Source organism: Denticeps clupeoides, chromosome 1 (genome assembly GCF_900700375.1).
Source record: "Denticeps clupeoides chromosome 1, fDenClu1.1, whole genome shotgun sequence".
Classification (NCBI taxonomy): Eukaryota; Metazoa; Chordata; class Actinopteri; order Clupeiformes; family Denticipitidae; genus Denticeps; species Denticeps clupeoides.
Window position 1 is genome coordinate 94,596 of NC_041707.1, and position 22,905 is coordinate 117,500.

The 22,905-nt window shown below is 44.7% G+C and overlaps 1 protein-coding gene and 1 long non-coding RNA gene across 3 annotated transcripts in view; one reads left to right on the forward strand and one right to left on the reverse strand.

Annotated features, from left to right (window-relative positions):
• The first annotated feature begins 6,930 nt into the window (after positions 1–6,930).
• Positions 6,931–22,905, forward strand: part of LOC114791305 (uncharacterized) — a 19,701-nt gene continuing 3,726 nt past the window's right edge. Inside the window, exons 1-2 of the long non-coding RNA XR_003749970.1 lie at positions 6,931–6,991; positions 7,140–7,380. This is a non-coding gene — a long non-coding RNA (uncharacterized LOC114791305). The remainder of the gene's footprint in view (positions 6,992–7,139; positions 7,381–22,905) is intronic.
• Positions 8,426–12,873, reverse strand: LOC114791301 (thioredoxin-related transmembrane protein 1-like). Of its 2 annotated transcripts, XM_028982036.1 has the most exons (8): positions 12,516–12,866; positions 10,456–10,571; positions 10,329–10,374; positions 10,123–10,251; positions 9,925–9,970; positions 9,745–9,846; positions 9,605–9,668; positions 8,426–9,429 (listed from the first exon to the last, which is right to left on the reverse strand). In XM_028982036.1, exons 1-8 carry the CDS (start codon positions 12,662–12,664, stop codon positions 9,221–9,223), a joined length of 861 nt encoding a protein of 286 aa, XP_028837869.1. In that variant the 5' UTR covers positions 12,665–12,866; the 3' UTR covers positions 8,426–9,220. The 2 variants fall into 2 exon arrangements, with proteins under 2 accessions (XP_028837869.1, XP_028837858.1); XM_028982025.1 differs by having other exon boundaries at positions 10,329–10,571; positions 12,516–12,873.

Below are 22,905 nucleotides of genomic sequence, written 5' to 3' on the forward strand. Positions count from 1 at the left end.
TGTCTTTTAGCAAATATCACGTGGAAAAAAAATACAAAACCTTGAAAATGAGCCGCATGATTTGGAACAAGCCAGACGTCATGGCGAAACTGAAGACCGCTGGAATTGTGAAGAACATGGTGGCTTCCTCGCTGATGGGTGCGTGATTGTGTGTTCTGGTGTTTCTTAACCTTTTGGGATTTAACGTGTTTAGCCGACAGTGGAGAGAACAGGATTAATGAATCGCCGGTGACCTCCTAAAGTCCTTCAGTCCAGCACCGTTCGCTGTCTTGTTTCCTGAATTAAGGCTTTTTTGGGGGGGAAATGATTGGTTTTATTTTGTTGTGCTCTTCTGTTTTTCAGGCATCCAATCTCAGCTCTGCATCCCACTGGTAAAACGACGCAATAGCAGAATATGTGCAAAACAATGACATAAATCCAAATGCAGCCAGACATCTGAGACAAAAAGAACAAAACCAAGGAAAAAACATCATCAGCAAAACCCAAACTGTAACAGTTATACAGGAAATGAAACTTTTCAGGCCATTCATTGGTTGATTGACCTCTGACCTCTGGCACAAACACACACACACTGAACCTTTTCAGCAGAGATAATAGTAGCGCAATAATGCAGCAAATACTAATTATTACAGTGGAGTAATAAATGTATTATCGCCATGTTTGTTCCACATGTTGGATCATTTCACGAAATTCTCTTTTTCACATTCCCATGATGAAGGGCTCGAACCTCCACGTGACAAGCAGCCTCATCCTGGTGAGATGGTTGATGAGAGTTGGGGGAGATTCATGGTAAACGTACATAAATGTCTGTATCACTTACAATTCACACACGAATCTTTCATATTTCTCATATGAACTTGAACTGCGACCATTCAGCTCGTTCATGTCTTCATATGTGATCTTTTCCCACTTTCTTCCATTTCGTCCTTCTTCACCTCCCTGTACGGAGGAGTTCTGCGGTCTTTGGAACAATGTGAGATCCGATCACTGGTCCCTAAACAGAAGCAGATGTTCTACCCTGACTGAACCCAAGGACCGGAGAGATCTGCCTTCTCGCTCTGCTCTGGATGGACGTGTGCAAATGTTGTCCAAGTGACAAACAAGCCGCTGAAGGAAAAGGAAGGATGGAAGAAAGAGGATTCTGCTCCCTGCGCGCCGTGAAGTCTGTTCTCACACTGCTCTAGCCACCCTAGAACCATCATCATTCTCTTTAACCACCACCGATGGACACTACAGGTCCCGGAGACTCCTTCAGGACGTGGGTATTCCAGACACACCCTTCCCATGATGCTCTGCTGGAACACAGTGGTGGTTCTTACAGTCTGTTCCCACTCATTATTCTCCATACAAATGAAGAACACATTTCAACACAATGCCGCTTGTTCGATAACTGAATGAAGCATCCTGACAGCCAGACACCAGCAGACATTCGACCATAAACTGCTTCATCTTTTATTGGTTTTCCTGCTTTGGCTGCTGGCAGGGTGAGTTTGGGTCAAGTTCTAGAACCAGATCTGGTACGTCTCTCTCTCTCTCTCTCTCTCTCTCTCTCTCACTGTTACATAAGCTGATTCCTACATGACAGTCTTGAGTTACTCTAACCCAGCCCGCCACTGGGGATGCCCGGGTACATGGGGAGAGGCGTCCATCTGATGTGACAGCCCATCATAATCCCATCAAACAGCCCATCAAACATTTTTGTGGTATTTTTGTAGGCTTCACATTAATTAAATGATTTTCTGCTCTTAGCTGTGTTCTGGAAGTCAGAGGTCAGAAAGTCAGGGTGCTAGTAGCCTAGTGGGTAACACACTTGCCTATAGCAAGACACTTAACCCTGAGTGTCTCCAGGGGGGGACTGTCCCTGTAACTACTGACTGTAAGTTGCTCTGGATAAGGGCGTCTGGTAAATGCTGTAAATGTAAATGTAGAAGAAGATGGAGACCACGGAACCCAGCTTGAACATGGAGCTCAGATGAAATGCTCTCCTCTTAATTATTCATTAAAACATTTTACTGATGCAGGGATAAGTTGGACTTCTTCCTAACGTTCTTCCTAACTGCGCTCGTCTTGCGAAACCTGCCAATAATGTGTGGGTGTGGCCTGTTACTGGTGTCCAGGGCCACCTGCCACCATGTCTCCAGACATGGAGGGCGTAGCTCCATAATGGCCCAGCCACAAGTGGACAGGCCATAATGCCCTGGCATCTCCGTGGTGACGGCGCCAGCGTGGATGTTATAAACTGAGAGCTGCTTCCAGAGAGGAAACAACAAATTACAGCCGGAGTTTTTTATTTATAACTCTGTGCAGATTCTGAGAAACAGTGTGTGTGTATATTTGCATGAGTTGTGTGTGTAGAGGGTGTGTGTGTGTGTGTGTGTGTGTGTGTAGAGTCCCATTGAGACATACTGTATGTGATTTTGGGCTATAAATGGGAAATAAATGTTGTTGTTGTTGTAAAGAGTGTGTGTGTGTGTGTCGAGTGTGCGTGTTTGTGTGTAGAGTGTGTGTGTTTTGTGTGTGTCGAGTGTGTGTGTGTGTGTGTAGAGTGTGCGTGTTTGTGTGTGTGTAGAGAGTGTGTGTGTGTGTGTGTGTAGAGTGTGCGTGTTTGTGTGTGTGTAGTGTGTGTGTTTGTGTGTGTGTAGAGAGTGTGCGTGTTTGTGTGTGTGTGTAGAGAGTGTGCGTGTTTGTGTGTAGAGTGTGCGTGTTTGTGTGTGTAGAGAGTGTGTGTGTGTAGAGTGTGCGTGTTTGTGTGTGTGTGTAGAGAGTGTGCGTGTTTGTGTGTGTGTGTAGAGTGTGCGTGTTTGTGTGTGTGGTGTGTGTGTTTGTGTGTGTGTGTGTAGAGAGTGCGTGTTTGTGTGTGTGTAGAGAGTGTGTGTGTGTAGAGTGTGCGTGTTTGTGTGTGTGTGTAGAGAGTGTGCGTGTTTGTGTGTGTGTGTAGAGTGTGCGTGTTTGTGTGTGTGTGTGTGTGTAGAGAGTGTGCGTGTTTGTGTGTGTGTGTAGAGAGTGTGCGTGTTTGTGTGTGTGTGTAGAGTGTGCGTGTTTGTGTGTGTGTAGAGTGTGTTTGTGTGTGTGTGTGTGTGTAGAGTGTGCGTGTTTGTGTGTGTGTGTAGAGAGTGTGCGTGTTTGTGTGTGTGTGTAGAGTGTGCGTGTTTGTGTGTGTGTAGAGTGTGTTTGTGTGTGTGTGTGTGTAGAGTGTGCGTGTTTGTGTGTGTGTAGAGTGTGTGTGTTGGTGTGTGTGTAGAGAGTGTGTGTGTGTGTGTAGAGTGTGCGTGTTTGTGTGTGTAGAGAGAGCGTGCGTGTGTGTGTGTGTAAACAGGAAGTTGAGTGGGTGGGTGTGGTTAAATGTGGTTCTCCGAGGGAGGAAGTGAGCGACTGAATGAATCTGAATCTTTGGTCAGGAGAATCACCGTCACCGTATTCCTGTCCCATCACGTCACGCCGGTGCAGAGGCTCACGCCACAACATATAAACATATAAACATAGAAATTGTTGCTGAAAATATGTCCAGAAATGTGTTTTGTTTATTTGTAAAAAATAAATGTATAAAAAAAACTGCCGTGGAAAATGTAGCCTGAACTGAATACAAGTTGTTGACTTTTATATTCTCCAAACCGTGAATTTGAATATGAATAAATACTCCTGACTGGGCCTGTAATTAATTCATCTGGTCGTTGTGTTTTTTATGTTCAGTGTGTGTTACTGTTACTGAAAACCCCATTTTCTATTGTGTCCTTTTTCAATGGAATGAACATTGCTAATTTTTAAATAATATTTCTTGTGCAGACAATTTAGTATAATTTGAAGCCCATAAACTCTCTCCACTCCCTGTTACCATCTTTGTTTAGGCAGGAGGAACAAGTGAGTCTTTATTTATTCCTCTGTAATATCAAATAAAACTCCAATAAAATGTATCAATAATTCATCTTCTGGTGGCCTGTAGAGTCTGAAATAACAGTAATTAGGCCGTAATGACGACACACACATCAGGGCGTGTCTCGTCTGGCCAGTTATACACACACACACAAACGCACACACACACCCACACACGCCAAAGTTCTCCATCTTTAACCGAGAGCGTTTTAACGCAGTAACCGGACGTAAACCGGTCTTCAGTCGGTCACAAGCCTCCCAACAGCCACCATCCTGTCTGGCGACACACACGGACGAGTCCTCACACGCTGCAGCAAGTAATGAAATAACACCCTTCATCATGCTGACACACTCACCGATGCCCTATTGTTCGTGTGTGTGTGTGTGTGTCAACTGGTGTGCTTGGTCTGCACGTCCCGGCATGTTGGGATGTTCCTTTAAGTGTGCTGGCTCATCTCTCTCTCTCTCTCTCTCTCTCTCTCTCTCTCTCTCTCACACACACACACACACACACACACACCATGCTCTTATTGGATTGAAATGAAGCCTGCGAGGGTGAATAATTCGGTAGAGCGTCAGACATTTAATCTGAGGGTCCAGGGTTCAAGTCCCTGTTTAGGCAAAGAAGTGTTGCGTTAACACTGAGAACAGAAAGAATTGTTGGCAATACTTAAGGTAGGCAAACTTTTGGGGGTGCAGTGGCCTAGTGGGGTATTTTTTATTTATATTTATATATTTATATTTTTATTTTTACTCTCAGCCACACTTTTTTCCACTTTTTTTATTTGTATGTTGAACGTTGATCTTATCTTATATGTTGCTGCATAAATCAGGAGCAGGGAGTCAAAACACAAACTCGGACCCACTCCTTCCTCTCACACAGCAGGTCCCTCCTCATCCTCTCACAGCATCAAGTTCTCGTCTCAAACCTCCTCTCATCAGCAAGACCTGCATCCAGAGTCTTTTCATCAATGGTGGAACCGACTTCCTGTTACGGCCGAGTCCCTTCCCATTAAATACAGGTTCTCCATTACAAAAAAACGAATAAATGGTTAATTATTTTTTTGCCTTAATCAGTTTTGTGATGGTATGTAACTCAGCGATTCAACAGCAGTTAAAGATCAGGTATGAAGATCAGATATGGACACAAAGCTCTGATGTAAGCCACTCAGCGTCTACATCAAATGTAAAATCTTAAAAGCAGATTTGAAGAAATTCCCTGAAATTTCCTTGAGTTTTCAGCATCAGTTCATTTGTAAAAGTTCCCTTCAGAAAAGTACATTTGAAAGAACGGGAAAGAAAAATGGACCAAAAACACTGGAGTCTATGTAGCATCTCCAGAAAATACTGGGACCTGAGCTGGAGTTTCAGAAAGGTCACCAACAGGTCAGGCAAAGGTCATGGGAGAGGTCAGGGTCACAGTTTCGAGAGAATCTGAGGATATGGATCAAAAGGAAATGCTGGTGAACACATGGCCCTTACAGACAGGTTCTCATAACCACACACACACACACACACACACACACACACAAGCTACTGATATGTTACAACGTGGTGTGTGTAAGTGTAGTGTTTGTTATATCAGAGCATGTTGTAATTACACACATTTCTCTCCCTTCAGCAACTGACGGCCTCTGGGCGGAGCCTCCATTCAACGCAGAGACGTTGCCATTCATCGATGGTAACTTGACTGCAAGTTGTAAGTCGCTCTGGATAAGGGCGTCTGCCAAATGTCGTAAATGTAAATGTAAATGTAAATATAAGACCTGCCGCATTGTGTGTGATTGTTATGGCTTGACTGTCCGTGGCCTAATATCTGCTGACGGAGCGCAGTGCTGCGAGGAACTGGCCCGGACGTTCAGCTGCTATAAACTGGCAGCAGGCGAGATCATGCAGGATGACAGGCACAACAAATGTGAACCGTATATTCAAGCACACTTTGGATAAAAGCGTCTGCTAAATAAAGTACGTGCACAATCGGGGCGGCGGTGGCCTAACGGATAACAGACTCATAATCAGAAGTTTTCCGGTTCGAATCCAAGGGGCCACTGAGGTCCCCTTGATGAAGGTACAGTCCCCACTGCTCCCTGGGAGCCTGGGACTGTAACAGGAAGCACGGGGACTGAGACAGGAAGTGCGGGGTCTGAGACAGGAAGTGCAGGGACTGAGACAGGAAGCTTGGGGACTGAGACAGGAAATGCAGGGATCGAGACAGGAAGTGCAGGGACTGAGACAGGAAGTGCAGGGATCGAGACAGGAAGTGCAGGGACCGAGACAGGAAGCGCATGGACTGAGGCAGGAAGTGCAGGGACAGAGACAGGAAGTGCAGGGACTGAGACAGGAAGTGCAGGGACTGAGACAGGAAATGCAGGGATCGAGACAGGAAGTGCAGGGACTGAGACAGGAAGTGCAGGGATCGAGACAGGAAGTGCAGGGACCGAGACAGGAAGCGCATGGACTGAGGCAGGAAGTGCAGGGATCGAGACACTTCCTGCCTCTGTCCCTGCATCTACTCAGCAGAGAGTGGAGCAGGGTAGATAATTACAGGACCATCACCGCACCGCCACAGCTCTGTCTGCCCTAATTGCAGTGGCGATTAGCCGCGTGTATTTTGGGGCTTTGGCTGGGACGTAATGCCTGGTTACAGCACGGCTCCGTATGAAAGACGTATTTAACTCTGTGTGTGTGTCTGTGTGAGTCTTGTTTTGTGACCTGGTTATAGTTCCTGCTGTACAGCATCATGTTTATCTTCTCTTTTCCTCCGAGGTTCTGACACCCGTTCAACTCGGGTCACAGGGTGGTGCAACACACACACACACACACATACACACACACACACAAACTCTCTGCCAATTTATTATATAACACCATTATTACCGCTCCTGGTAATAATGGTGTAGAGATGTGCTAGAACGATCTCCTACAGATGGAGAAGAAGAAATCGTTCTCGGCTCCCGGGTTTCATGCATGACTTTAACTGGGAGGGTTAAAGGTTAAAATGCAGGAGGAGAAGCCCCCCCCCCACCCCAGTAAACACACACACACACACACACACACACACACACCTTCATGGACCCGTGACCAGGCAGCGTTCTGAGTGTTAACGGATCAACCTAAAAATGTGAGTAGTCTTTACTTTACTTAACTTTTTACTTTACTTTACTTGGCAGGCGCTTTTCTCCAAAGTGACTTACAAGAGGAAAAAAAGAACATGCTGGGAATTGTTAAGTGCTTGACGAAAAATAATATATATTTTTTTGTTAATTTAGTGCAGTTTGTGTCGAATGGAGCAGAGCAAGTTGTTCCACCAGCCAGGGACAGTTCAAAATGAACCAGCCCAGGACAGGGACAACAAAGGAGAACAGAGTCGATTGGATTGGAGACCCCTCTAATCACACACACACACACAACACACACACACACCACAAACAAGACACACCACAAACACACCACACACCACGGACCCGTGACCAGGCAGTGTTCTGAGTGTAAATGGAGCAACTTAAAAATGTGAGTAGACCCCTCTAATCACACACACCACACTCCAACACTAACAACACACACCAACAACAGACACACACAACAACACACACACTCCAAAACATGTACACACTTACGCATCTTCACGGACCCGTGACCAGGCAGCGTTCTGAGTGTAAATGGGCCAACCTGAAAATGTGAGTAGGCCCCTCTAATCACACACACACACACACACACACACACACACACACACACACACACACACACACACACACAGAGAGAGAGAGAGACTAAAATAAGTGTGTGGTGCCCATACTGAATAGCACACGATCTCAGCTGCATGAATGAGTGGACGTTGGTAATAAACACGGCACGCTGCGTAAAAAGCAGCAGAGGCAATTTTAGCCCACAAACCAGATGTTGCTACGCCGTGGTTTTGTTGTGTATTATGTTCATACATTATTCATATAACACACAGATCTGTTATTGATATTCACTCCAAGGCTGCATGTGGGTCAAATAGAGCATAATTAGCAATATATCTCATGGTAAATTATTATGTTTAAAGTTGGTGTCCTCTCCAGTGTCATGGAGAACGGATAGAGGTTAATTCGAGGAAATAATAATAATAATTTTTATTAATATTCTCTGAAACGATAAGAGCCGATGAAGTGGCCGGGTCACACAGAACAGGTTTTCATTTCTTTATTGGGGTCGTTCTTCACCAGTCCTTTTAGATGAAGACACGGCGCCCCCTGCTGGTCAGGAGGGTGGAGAACGTGTGTGACCTGGTGCAGAAAGGTGAAGCCAAGCAACCACGTGACTTCCCCTCAAAAGCAGTTTAGAAACAGAAAGAAAGAAAACAGAACATAATGAAATTATTTAAAATAAAATAATACAAGTTGCAGATTATAGAATTGAAAGGCAACTACAAAAAAAAAACAAAAAATGACCAAGCCCGGGGCGGGGCAGGGCACCTGCTCAAAATAAACGACATCCACATGCCAAAGAACGCAAATGGTGACACAAGACCCTGTTCCATCCCGCCGGTCAAAAATTCACCAAATACACAAACTGATCCAAGCATCCGCTCTTCTGCTTTATTTCACCGCAATACACACGTCCAGAACACTTATTACTGAAAAGAGAACCAAATCTGGCCCAATCTTGACCAAAATTATAATTCATTCAAATTTGAAAAACGACTTCAAGACGTTTTGATGAGATTTGATTTTCCAGCCGGACAGAAGTAAACATCTGGATAAAAAGCCAAGCTGGACGATGGCAGATGAGGTCAGATGGGGTTCAGAGGTCACGTCAGCTGGACACAAACGGCCCTTCAACAGGCAGCAAACTCCTATAATATTATATTATTCATTATTATTATGGAGGAGAAAGGTCAGGTCAACAACCAATCCGAACATCGTTCATGTAACAGATTCCACTCCAGACGTATAAAACCAGTGCAGCTCTCTCACACTCTCACACACACACACACACACACACACACACACACACACACACACACACACACACACGATGCATTTAAAAAACAAAGCCGGTATTAGTTAACATATGTGGGGCAGACACATGAATATTATGTAAAGATAAAATATTAACAAACGCTCGACATCATTCCACATGGACCCTGCAGGGAAATCTGTGGGTCACACTGAAGTCAGAGATTCCGGCACATTCCGGCCGTGGCTGACGTAGACAGGGAATACTGAAAAAGTCCAGCGTTGCCATGGTATCATCAGCTGGTTGCCAGGGGTGATACCAGCTTGTTGTTTCAGGGCTAAGCTCCGCCTCTTCAGTCCCATGCTGCCGACTGGCGTTGCCGTGGTGACGAGGCATGTCCGACCCGCCTCTAGGTGTCCTCCTCTTCCTCTTGCCGGGCGGCCAGGACCCTCTTCCTCAGAGCTTCATCAGCAAAGCCCTCAGGCCGTCCTTCTCTACCCCACAAGCCATCCCTCACACCACACTCATCCTCGTCTTCATCATCGTCCTCCTCGCCGTCCGCCTCCTGCTCATCGTCCAGCTGCTGGATCGAACGCGCCTGGTCAGGTGAAGGTCTCCCTGAAACAGATGCAGCACAGTAGTCACTAAATCCTGCAGACTAGATTCATTCGGAATAAGCACAACAAGACGGCCAGCCAATCCGGATCAAGCATCAACTAGGCCACAGATTTCACCTGAATACATGATCTTTTATTCAAACTAACACACTAGAAGATGATGAGAAGCCTCTTACTCTGGTGGTAGCTGCTCTGGAAGCGTCGGGAGGGGAAGACGAAGTCTGCGACAAACACTAGGACCTAAAAAAAGATCCCATGAGCGGCTTGCACAAGTTAAATAACACACTTGGTGTCAGGGTTTTTTTGGGGGGCTCACCAGACCCAGGGCCAGTCCAGAGGACAGTGTGGCCAGAGCGAAAATCACGTACGAGCCCCAAACAGGGATCCCCAACTGCTCCGTCATGTAGTTGTGGCAATGCTGCAGAGGGCCCCGAAACACAGAACAGGGATTAATGTTGATCTTCTACACCGGGGTCACCACTGTGGAACCACCTACCCGAATAAACATGGAGAGCTTGAAGAGGGCAGACATGGTGTTCATCCTGCCAAAAAAATCAGCACAGATTCATACTCTCAACTTCCATTTCACACCAATACATCTGACCAGTCATCATTTTCATTTATTAATATTAATTTCTTTCAAACATTTAAATGGCTTGCGGTGTTCAAACCGTACTCACACACGCTCACTTACATGAAGGAGGACGGGCCGAACCAGGAGGACACCGGCTCGATGTTCTGCCACTTCTTCTCATCAATGAAACTCAAGAAGTCGTCCTTATTGCGTGGACCCTGGTACCTCCGGAACACTCCGTCTTTACAGCTGGAACACACAGGAAGTCTCTTAGACAGAGACAGTCATACATGGACTTTCAGTTCCACATCTCAGGATCTACTCACTGGTAGATGGTCGGTAGGGCCGTTATAATAAACCTGCCGCTTAACCCTACAGGAGAGAAAGAGAACAGGAAGCAGGACGACTTGCATTCTGAATATGAATAAATAAGTTGGACCAAAGGAGCGATACCTGGCTGCTCGGTGACGTCCACCTTGGCGATGTTCACACCCATGTCGTCCCCCCACTCGGCAAACTCGCTCCACACAGGCTGCAGCTGCCGGCACGCCGGGCACCAGGGAGCGAAGCTGGAAAAAACGGCGAATAATTAACGATGCGGCCTGACACGACACGACTAATACAATTTATTATTATTATTATTATTAACGATGCGGCCTGACACGACACGACTAATACAATTTATTATTATTATTAACGATGCGGCCTGACACGACTAATACAATTTATTATTAACGATGCGGCCTGACACGACACGACTAATACAATTTATTATTATTATTATTATTAACGATGCAGCCTGACACGACACGACCAATACAATTTATTATTATTATTAACGATGCGGCCTGACACGACACGACTAATACAATTTATTATTAACGATGCGGCCTGACACGACACGACCAATACAATTTATTATTATTGTTATTTACGATGCGGCCTGACACGACACGACTAATACAATTTATTATTATTATTAACGATGCGGCCTGACACGACACGACCAATACAATTTATTATTATTATTATTATTATTAACGATGCGGCCTGACACGACCAATACAATTTATTATTATTATTAACAATGCGGCCTGACACGACACGACCAATACAATTTATTATTATTATTATTAACGATGCGGCCTGACACGACACGACCAATACAATTTATTATTATTATTATTATTAACGATGCGGCCTGACACGACACGACTAATACAATTTATTATTATTATTAACGATGCGGCCTGACACGACACGACCAATACAATTTATTATTAACGATGCGGCCTGACACGACACGACTAATACAATTTATTATTAACGATGCGGCCTGACACGACAAATACAATTTATTATTATTATTATTAATGATGCAGCCTGACACGACACAACTAATACAATTTAATATTATTATTATTAACGATGCAGCCTGACACGACACAACTAATACAATTTAATATTATTATTATTAACGATGCGGCCTGACACGACACAACTAATACAATTTAATATTATTATTATTAACGATGCGGCCTGACACGACTAATACAATTCAATATTATTATTAACGATGCACCCGGTCACGACACGACTAATACAATTTATTATTATTATAATTAACGATGCACCCTGTCACGACATGACTAATACAATTTAATATTATTATTATTATTAACGATGCGGCCTGACATGACTAATACAATTTAATATTATTATTAACGATGCACCCTGTCACGACACGACTAATACAATTTAATATTATTATTATTATTAATGATGCGCCCTGTCATGACACGACCAATACAATTTATTATTATTATTATTAACGATGCGGCCTGACACGACACGACTAATACAATTTATTATTATTATTAACGATGCGGCCTGACACGACACAACTAATACAATTTATTATTATTATTAACGATGCGGCCTGACACGACACAACTAATACAATTTAATATTATTATTATTAACGATGCGCCCTGTCATGACACGACCAATACAATTTATTATTATTGTTAACGATGCGCCCTGTCACGACACGACCAATACAATTTATTATTGTTGTTAACGATGCGGCCTGACACGACACGACCAATACAATTTATTATTATTAACGATGTGATTGTCAGTAAAACACTGCAGCACAGCACACGGTGACACAGTGAAACGTGTCCTCTGTATTTAACCATCACCCTTGGAGGGCAGTGTGTGGGGACACCTCAGTGACACCTGAAGATTCGGAATAATAATAATAATAATAATAATTCGCCGTTAGTCGTGTCGCGACAGCCCGAATCATTATTATTAACAATGATAATAATAATTCACCGTTAGCCGTGTCGGTCAGCCCGCATCGTTAACAATAATAATAATAATAATAATAATATTAAATTGGGATTAATGATAATAATTCACTGTTAGCCGTGCCGCGACAGCCCGAATCATTATTATTAACAATGATAATAATAATTCGCCCTTAGCCGTTAGCATGTGGAACTCACAACTCGATCATCCACTCCCCGCTCAGGATCTCCTCCCAGTTGCTGTCGGTGATCTCCTTCAGCTTCTCCTTCGTGGCCGCCGGCAGCGCAGCCAGGCAGGCGAGCTGAACCGCCGCCCAGAGCCGCAGACACGATCTCCAGGGCGCCATGATCCGGTCACAAGCGGCCGCTCGGTGCGACCATGTTCCGCGTCGGCAAGACTTCTTCTTCCCCGAAAACAGCCGCCGCGCCGGCGCTGCTGACTAGCGGCACCTGGTGGACGGGAGTGAGACCCGCTCACCGCACCAGAGACGCCAGGGCTATTTACAGGCCGCCATAAGAGAAGGAACCTGCTTCACTAGAACCCCAACCTTTCTCTCCAGGAAAGTAACCGCGTTTAATCCGGAACTGTGGGAATGGGCGTGGCCGTGGGGGTATGACGTATGAGGGCGGGGTCAGGAAGTAGGCTGGGAAGATGCTGAGGGACGATTCTAATAACACAAGTTCCTTTATCCCCATAACTAGTGGTCAGAACTATGAGCGAGTGTGACGTGTATGTACTACTTGTGCTTTACTACTGGCTACTACAATATAAACAGGTTGAAAACGTAGAAAACTAGTCTCACTTGTTAAAACCAACTTCCACAATAAAACTAAAAAAAGCGTTCAGACAAAACTATTGCACCAAATATTTCAGTGTATAATGGAAGTAAAAACTGTGCAATACTTCAATAAAATAATGTTTATGTAAAACTAAAATGACCAAGATGGTGTGACGTCACTGGTCTAAAATAAAAAAATAAATAAAATAAAAAGTGAAGTGATTGTCACATGTGATACACAGCAGCACAGCACACGATGCACACAGTTAAATTTGTCCTCTGCATTTAACCCATCACCCTGAGTGAGCAGTGGGCAGCCATGACAAGCACCCGGGGAGCAGTGTGTGGGGACGGTGCTTTGCTCAGTGGCACCTCAGTGGTACCTTGGCGGATCGGGATTCAAACCGGCAACCTTCTGATTACGGGGCCGCTTCTTTAACCACTAGGCACAACCTGCACACACTCTCCCAGGCCTCGTCTTGCCACCCTGAGTACTCGTTCGGGCTGTGGAACTGTCAGTCGGCGGTCAACAAAGCTGACTTCATTCCCGCTTTTGCAACAGAACGAAACCTCCAAGTGCTCACACTGACTGAGACCTGGATCTGCCCCCCACGACTACACCTGCAGCCCATTCTACAGACTTCTACTTCTCTCATACCCCCCGCCCCACTGGTAGGGGAGGGGGCACAGGCTTGCTCATTTCCAAGGACTGGAAATTCACTCCTGTTTCTGCTACTCAAACAACCAGTTTTGAATTCCATGCAGTAATTATTACACACCCAGTAAAAATGTCCATATTTGCTGTATATCGTCCTCCAGGTCCGCTGGGGAACTTTGTAGAGGAACTAGACACCACTCTCTCCACCATTATAGATGAGGAACTGCCCCTGGTGCTACTAGGAGACTTCAACCTCGATCTCCTTGAGCCACAAACAGCAGACTTCCAAAATTTAATCTCTTCTTCCAACTTCACACTTCTCAGCACGCTAGCAACCCACAGAGCTGGAAAACAACTAGATCTAGAAACATCGTTCATTTCTCTACATCTATCCGATCACTCTTTTATTCACTTCAGACTTTCCCCCCTGGCACGCACCACACCCACCTCACACTTAACACAATTTCGCCGCACCCTCTCCCCTACTCTACTGTCTTCTGTTTTTCCTCTGAGCTTTCCCCCCTAGTCATCCTCTCTATTCAGGACCCTAACTGTGCCACAGACATCCTCTGCTCCACACTAACCTCTTGCCTTGACAGACTACCATTGTGTCCCTGAGCAAGACACTTAACCCTAAGTTGCTCCAGGGGGACTGTCCCTGTAACTAATGATTGTAAGTCGCTCTGGATAAGGGCGTTTGATAAATGCTGTAAATGTAAACGTATAATAAGGGCTCGGAGGTCGGATGGTGGAACCCCATGTTTGGCTTTGTAGGCCACCATCAGTTTTTTATATCTCAATTATCTTAAAAATGTTTTGTATAATAATACATACTGCAGTGGTGCAGTGGTGGCCCCATAATTGCCGGTTCGAATTCTGACCCACCAAGCACCGTGTTCTGTTCACTTCAGTTCACTGTTTCTGATGGGAGAACTGGTGAACGTGACAACCGGCAGTCGTACATCTACCACAGTTTATCACTACGACGTATATACAGGCGTCTGAGTGAACTGGCAAGACACGCTGCACCAGGCAGGGACATCAGGTTATTAAAAAAGACACGCAGCGTGGAACCAGGAGTCAGAACCGGGAAAAGGCAGGTTTAACCAGTCCTGCTATCTGAAGGAACAGGACGGCATGAAAACGTTTTACAACTTTGTGGATCTGCCTGGTAATTTTTCTTGGTACATTGTAAGTTCTCAATATACACTCGCTCACTTGGTCACATCATCCAATCACATGGCTTCTCCTATCACTCTTATGCTGATGACACCCAGCTCTATCTGTCATTCCCACCAGAAGATGCTACTATAGCAACAAAAATTTCTGCCTGCCTCTCAGACATATCGGCATGGATGTCTGAGTGACACCTCCAACTCAACCAATCCAAAACCGAGATTCTGATCTTTCCGGGCAACAATTCCCCTCAACAAAACCTTTCAATTCAAATTGGCTCGCTACTGTTAACACCCACGGCATCTGCAAAAAGCCTTGGAGTTTGGATAGATGACAAACTGAGTTTGAACCATCACATTGCTGCGATCTCCAGATCCTGCAGGTTCACTCTCTACAAAATTCGCAAGATTCGGCCTTTTCTCTCACAACAGGCTACGCAGCTCCTCGTCCAGGCAATGGTCATCTCCAAACTCGACTACTGTAACTCTCTCCTGGCTGGAGCCTCTGCAGTCACCATAAAACCACTCCAGATGATCCAAAATATGGCAGCCCGTCTCAACTTCAACCAGCCAAAATACACCCATGTTACACCTCTTCTTACCTCCCTCCACTGGCTCCCGGTAGCTGCTCGCATTGAGTTCAAATCCTTGATGCTGCCTACAGGGCTGTAAATGAAACTGCGCTCTCCTACATCAACACACTACTACCTAGCTACACCCCTGCACGCTCTCTCAGATCTGCAAACGAAAGGAGACTAAAAATTCCTTCTTCACGGGGTCTCCGATTCCAATCATCTCTGTTCTCCGTTGTTGTCCCTGGCTGGTGGAACAACCTGCCCTCCTCCACACGACTAGCCGAGACTATCACCACTTTTAAGAAGCAGGTGAAAACCCTCTTGTTCAAAAAATATTACAGACAAATCTAACACTTACACATGCACATGCGTACACATTGCACAAACAATACAAAAATATATAAATACATTATAATTTTTCTTCGTCTAGCACCTAACAATCTCTGAGCATGCTCTTCACTGACAAGTTTGAGCCTTATCAGGGCTCTTAGTTTGTAAACTCAATATTCTATAGAAATGGAACGAGAATCGCTGGTGTCTTCCTCTTGTAAGTCGCTTTGGATAAAAGCGTCTGCTAAATAAAGAAAAGTAAAGTAAAGTAAGTTGCAGAGGAGGCACCAGATGCACCCATGAAGGCTTTTTGGATGTTGACTCCTTATTAAATGCTGCATATGATGAGTAATAAATTCTTTTACAGGTTTATTGTAATCTCACCAGAACTGTTCTAATGAGACGCTGGCATTTTCTTAATTGCTGTATGTGGGCGTAAAAACACTCCAGACACTCACCTTCATTAATATACATGTAGTACATTCAATAATCCACAGTTATTAATATTATACCTGCATACACACACTGGATTATTCTTAAAAATAACCATATAAATCATATATATATTTATTAATGCTATCAATTTTAGTATTTTAGTATTTTTAGTTTTTAGTTTACTAAAGTTTACTTTAGTATTTAGTTTACTGTCTGTTTGTAAGCTTAGATGTAGTACTGTGTAGAACTATCAGTTGTGTGGTGTGTATGGGGCAGTGGTGGCCTAGCGGTTAAGGAAGCGGCCCCGTAATCAGAAGGTTGCCGGTTCGAATCCCGATCCGCCAAGGTACCACTGAGGTGCCACTGAGCAAAGCACCGTCCCCACACACTGCTCCCCGGGCGCCGGTCATGGCTGCCCACTGCTCACTCAGGGTGATGGGTTAAATGCAGAGGACAAATTTCACTGTGTGCACCGTGTGCTGTGCTGCTGTGTATCACATGTGACAATCACTTCACTTTAATTAATTAATTTTTTTATTGAAAGATAGATTGTGTTTAAGCAGCACAAAGTGTTGCCATCATTATCTTACTCAGCTGGTCAATCACTGATAGTTTCAGGTTCCCTGAGGTGTAAATTAGGGGGCAGGACTTAGGGATTTATAGTGAAGGTCACTCACACGGTAAAGCAACAGCTGTCAATCCAAACCTGGCATCTTTCCTTAATCCTCCTTTTCCATTTAGCCTTTTACTTCACAGTAACAATGTGTCTGAAACATATTCCAGGGCCAAGAGAACATACTCATGCTGCAGAGGCTCTGTTACAAACAACCTCATCTACCCCAGCCTGTCATCTACTTCTCAAACAAGAGTGGTAGGTGGGCTCTGGAACTGTCAATCTGCTGTTAAAAAAGCTGGCTTCATGTCTGGCCTCACTACTCTCCACTACCTAGACTTCCTGGTGCTAACAGAGACCTGGATGTCCCCTCAGAACACGGCTACACCTGCTGCCCTCTCTCCTGCCTACATGTTCTCCCACACTCCTAGAAAAACTGGGAGAGGAGGGAGTACTGCCTTTTAATATCAAGAAATTGGTCCTTCACACCAATGCCTCTCCAACATCTTAAAATCTCTTCTTTCTCAGTCTCAGTTTCTTCTCCAGTGAACATCCTTGTCATTGTCATATATTTAACCATCACCACTTGGGACCTTTATTGATGAATTGGATACTCAGATACTTTTATCCTTAGGCACACCCCTAACTATCCATGGTGACTTCAGCCTTCCACCAGTCAAACTCCAATCATCTTGCCTTCTTCCCCTTCTCCACTCTTTTTCCTTGACCAACAGCAACATCTGTCCTGGACCTGGTCTTCAGTCGTCCTTCTCCTTCTTCTGACCTTTCTTCCACTCACCTTCACATCTCTGACCACCACTTCCTGACCTTCACACTCACTCTACCTACAGGATCCACAACTGTCCCCCATCCATCCTTCATTCGACACAACCTTCACACTGTCTCACCTTCATCTGTATCTTCCTGAATTCTTTCACATCTCCCAACCTCTGATTCATTCTTCTCCTTACCACTAGAGACAGCTACTAACTCTTTCCTCAACTCACTTTCCCTTTCCATGGATCACCTCTCACCTCTATCAACAAAACCCAAAAGGACTTCTCCCCCTGCACCCTGGCTCTCCGATACATAGCGCAGCAATCGAAGAGTACTTCGAGCAGCAGAGAGAAAATACAAGAAATCACAGCTTTACTCAGACCTACTGTATTACCAGAACCTTCTGCGCATTTTTTATACTAACCTCACTGCTGCTAAAACTGCTTTTTACAAAGCAAAACTGCCTCTGCCCACAACCCTCAAAAACTCCACAACATCTTCTTTTCTCTACTCAACCCTCCGACTCCCCCTGCCCCATCGTCCCTAACAGCTGATGATTTTGTCAACTTCTTCACAGGGAAGATTGAACAAATCTGTGAGACATTCTCCACCACAAATCCTACTTTACCCTCTGAAGATTCTACAACTACTCTAAATCAATTTTCTAAGATCACATCTGATTAAATCATTCATATAATATCTACAGGCAACCCAACCACCTGTCCACTAGATCCAATCCCTTCTGCAATGCTTCAAACCATCTCCCCTGACCTCGTCCCTTTCATTGCTTATATCATAAACAGCTCAATATCATCTGGCCATGTACCATCTGCCTTTAAAACAGCCAGGGTTCTTCCAATCCTAAAGAAACCCACTGCTGATCCTACAGACATCAACAACTACAGACCAGTTTCTCTGCTCTCATTTCTTTCTAAAATCCTTGAGCGGTGTTTCTACAATCAGCTATCACTTCATCTATCACAGAACAACCTCCTGGATCCTAACCAGTCTGGCTTCAGAACAGCTCATTCCACCGAGACTGCCCTTTTGGCGGTTACCGAGTAGCTACATGCGGCCAGATTGGCATTTCACACCGTTAACCACAAGACTCTCTTGTCAATCCTGAAGAGGCTTGGAATTCAAAGCTCAGCATGGCAGTGGTTTGCTTCCTACCTTGATGAGCGATCTTACCAAGTGACTTGGAAAGGATCCTCCTCTACCTCACGTAGACTCTCCACTGGTGTCCCTCAAGGCTCAGTGCTAGGTCCACTCCTTTTCTCCCTCTACACAAGATCACTTGGTGAGGTCATTTCCTCAAATGGATTATCCTACCACTTCTATGCCGATGACACACAACTCATCTTCTCTTTTCGTCCCTCTGATCTACATGCTGCTTCCAAAATCTCTGCATGTGTAACCGACTGCTCATCTTGGATGGCAGCCCATCACCTCAAACTCAATCCCACCAAAACTGAACTAATATTCATTCCAGAAGATTCTTCACCACATCAGGATCTTGCTATTTACCTGGACAACACACAGCTCTCTCCTTCTACAACAGCCTGCAACCTTGGAGTAACAATAGACAACCAACTCTCCTTCTCGACTCACATAAGCAATCTTTCCCATTCCTGTAGATTCCTTCTCTACAATATCAGACTGGTTCAGTCCTTAGTAACCTCATGACTGGACTACTGAAACTACCTTCTAGCTGGTCTACCTCTACCATCTGACCTCTACAATTCATACATTACATTTGCAGCATTTATCAGACGCCCTTATCCAGAGCGACTTTTGTATGCTGCTGCATACAAAATGCAGCAGCACGACTGATCTTCAACCTTCCCAAATTGTCCCACACCACCCCTCTGCTACGTTCCCTCCACTGGCTCCCAGTAGCTGCACTCATCAGGTTCAAAATACTGATGCTGGTCTACAAAGCCAAACATGGAGTAGCACCATCCTACCTCACAGCCCTTATTACACCTCGCACTGCACCTCGTATACTCCGAGCCTCCAGTACTGCTCGCCTGGTCCCTCCATCTTTATTAGTAGGGTGGTAGTAGCCTAGTGGGTAACACACTCGCCTATGAACCAGAAGACCCAGGTTCGAATCCCACTTACATTTACATTTACGGCATTTATCAGACGCTCTTATCCAGAGCGACTTACAATCAGTAGTTACAGGGACAGTCCCCCTGGAGCAACTTAGGGTTAAGTGTCTTGCTCAGGGACACAATGGTTTTAAGTGGGGTTTGAACCTGTGACTCTGTAGTCTTCTGGTTCATAGGCAAGTGTGTTACCCACTAGGCTACTACCATCCCACTTACTACCATTGTGTCCCTGAGCAAGACACTTAACCCTGAGTTGCTCCAGGGAGACTGTCCCTGTAACTATTGATAAGGGCGTCTGGTAAATGCTGTAAATGTAAATGTAAATGGTAAAAGGAAGACGTTCATCTAGACTCTTCTCCGTCTTGGCCCCTCGGTGGTGGAATGAACTTCCCCTCGAGGTCAGAACATCTCAGTCACTGAGTACTTTCAAACGACAGCTCAAGACCTTCCTCTTTAGAGAATATTTAGATGAACTTGTAACCTTCTTATTGTCTGAATTGTGTACAGAATCTACAACAGAGTGAATTAAAAGATTGTATTCATAGTTGGGGTATTCATAGTTCACTTCATCGATGGTAACTTGAAAGCACGTTTTCGCTCTGGATAAGGGCGCCTGCCAAATGCCTTAAATGTAAATGTAGTATTAATATAGAGTATGTAAGCATGCTCTACGTAGGGCAGTGGTGACCTAGCAGTTAAGGAAGAGGCCCCCATAATCAGAAGGTTGCCGGTTCGAGTCCCGAGCCGCCAAGGTGCGCCTGAGGTCCCCTTGATGAAAGTACCGTCCCCACATGCTGCTCCCCGGGCGCCTGTCATGGTGCCCACTGCTCACCGAGGGTGATGGTTAAATACAGAGGACACGTTCCACAGTGTGCTATGCTGCAGTGTCTCACAATTACTTCACTTTCACTTTTCATGTATACTTATTTATTAAATGACTTGTTAATTTTTTGCTGCTTGACTTGGAACATCTGTTCAAATTCCAGGTTTTTGTGATTAAAAAATGACAATAAATAATTTTGAATAAACAACCTGTCATGTGACCTATAATCTCTATGAAAAAAAATGTGTAGCTCCTTAAACTAATTCTCTGTTAAAGGTTTGAATGTAGGAGATGGTTTTTACATGCTGCCATGATTTTGATAATAGTTTTTAGCGCTGCTGAATACCCGACACCGTTGATCTAGTCCCACTGAAATCGCGCTGCTGGGTTTTTTTTAACAGCCTTCTCAACAGTTTCGGCTCATTTGCGACTAATTGCTTTTTGTCGAGCTTTTAGCAGCGTGAGCTGTGACTGCTGCTAACCACTTCACATTAATTTCTGCTGTGTGTGTCAATCTAAAGATCAAAATGAAATGTGTGGTTTTACTGTACACTTTTTTACACTGTAATTCACAGAGCTCACAGGCTGTATGGAAATGGTGCATTTAATGGTAAATTGACATTTAATAAAACAACGTTTTTTAGTTTTTTTTACCAATCACTGAACCAAATTTACACGCAGCGACTCGTATGGAAAGGTACTATAGACCGGACGTTCGTATCTGTGCTCATTAGAGCAGAGCCTAGAAGAGCCTGACCAAAGGAACACATCCCCACATTTATATTATGAAAAAGCTGAATATTACAAATGCTTGCATGCATGCATGCAAATGACTGGACATGCATTCATAGTTCCAAAGATGCTAGTTGGTCCACGTCCACCATTTCAAATGCTTGATTTACTGAGACAGAATTCTGACTGGCGAACTGCTGAACATCTTCCCAGCCAGTGAGACCTGTGTCACTGTGTCACCATCACTTCACTTTCACTTTATTATCTCCTCATCCTCACTAGGTGGATTGGTGGCTCTAAAAATCCTGCCAAATGTCCAGGGATTTTACTTTGGATTAGAATTTTTGGAATTTTGGATTAGAATTTTTGGAGTTATGGATGGCAAGTGAACATAGAATCAACATTCTTGTCCCTTGGGTCCCTGAAAGACCAATCATTTGTTGCAATTATGGTGTGCTGCATGTTTTAAGTCCCTCTGACTGGGGGAAGGAGTTGCAAATAAATTCTATTCATGTTTATGGCCATGTATGGATATCCTGCCTCTCTCATCTCTGCTGACGTCTGACCGGTGAGAGCCGCCAACGGGTGGGAAGATTGGAGGGAGAGGGTGGATGGCGGAAGGTGCAGGAAAGCAGGAAACAGAATGAATGTGAGCAGTGGGGAGTAAAAATAAAAATTCCCGGCCCTCTCACACAGAAACACAGTCACGCCGAGAGAAAAGCAGCATCGACTCATTGTTATGTGTGCATTATGCAAGACGCTCGTCAGACCCAAATTGGCCCGTTCCTAAAGGCAGGATGAGAGGAGGATTGTCTTTTGAACACGAGCGAGAGGCGAATCCTCCTGTATGATGCATCGCTGCTGGAGCTGGAGCCAGAATACTGGGTTCGTGCGTGCGTAAAACCATCCAGTACAATAAATTAGTTATATCAGCACCATTAGAGCACCCTAAGAAGGTCCTTAAAAAAAGATCCACCCTAAAAAGTATTTCTTAATGACATAAAAGCATACATGCAGGAAGTGGACAGCATCTACCAATGGGAATGCAGGATATGAATTCAATCAGGTCAAATCATCAGTAAAAAATGTTCATTATTCTTATTCTGCTGACCTTGTACACTCGCCGGTCTGCGTGCAGTTTTAAAAAGATCTGCTGGAAAGCGTGGGAGATGCACAGACAACACCAGCCGTGATATTGCAGTGTGTTTTACTCCATTTCGGTGTCACGCCGTCAGTTGTCAGCAGAAATAGCTCAGAACCACGTTCCTTCCTCACTGCGCCCTGGTTCTGGTACCCGGTTCTCATGCTTGGTGCCTACAGACACACACAGGAGTGACATGAGCTCTTGTTTTCTGGTTGGCCTGATAAGGAGGTTTACGAGGCATCCTCTCGCTCTCTCTCTCCCTCTCTCTCTCTCTCTCTCTCTCTCTCTCTGTAATATTCAAAGCCCTGCAGTTATCTCTGTTTATTAGGCTAGAAAAATAGGCCAAGGCCACACAAAGACGCATACAGAAGCACTTACACACTCAAACCCTCAAAACACTCAATAAACATCACTGGCAGGTAGAAGAACATGT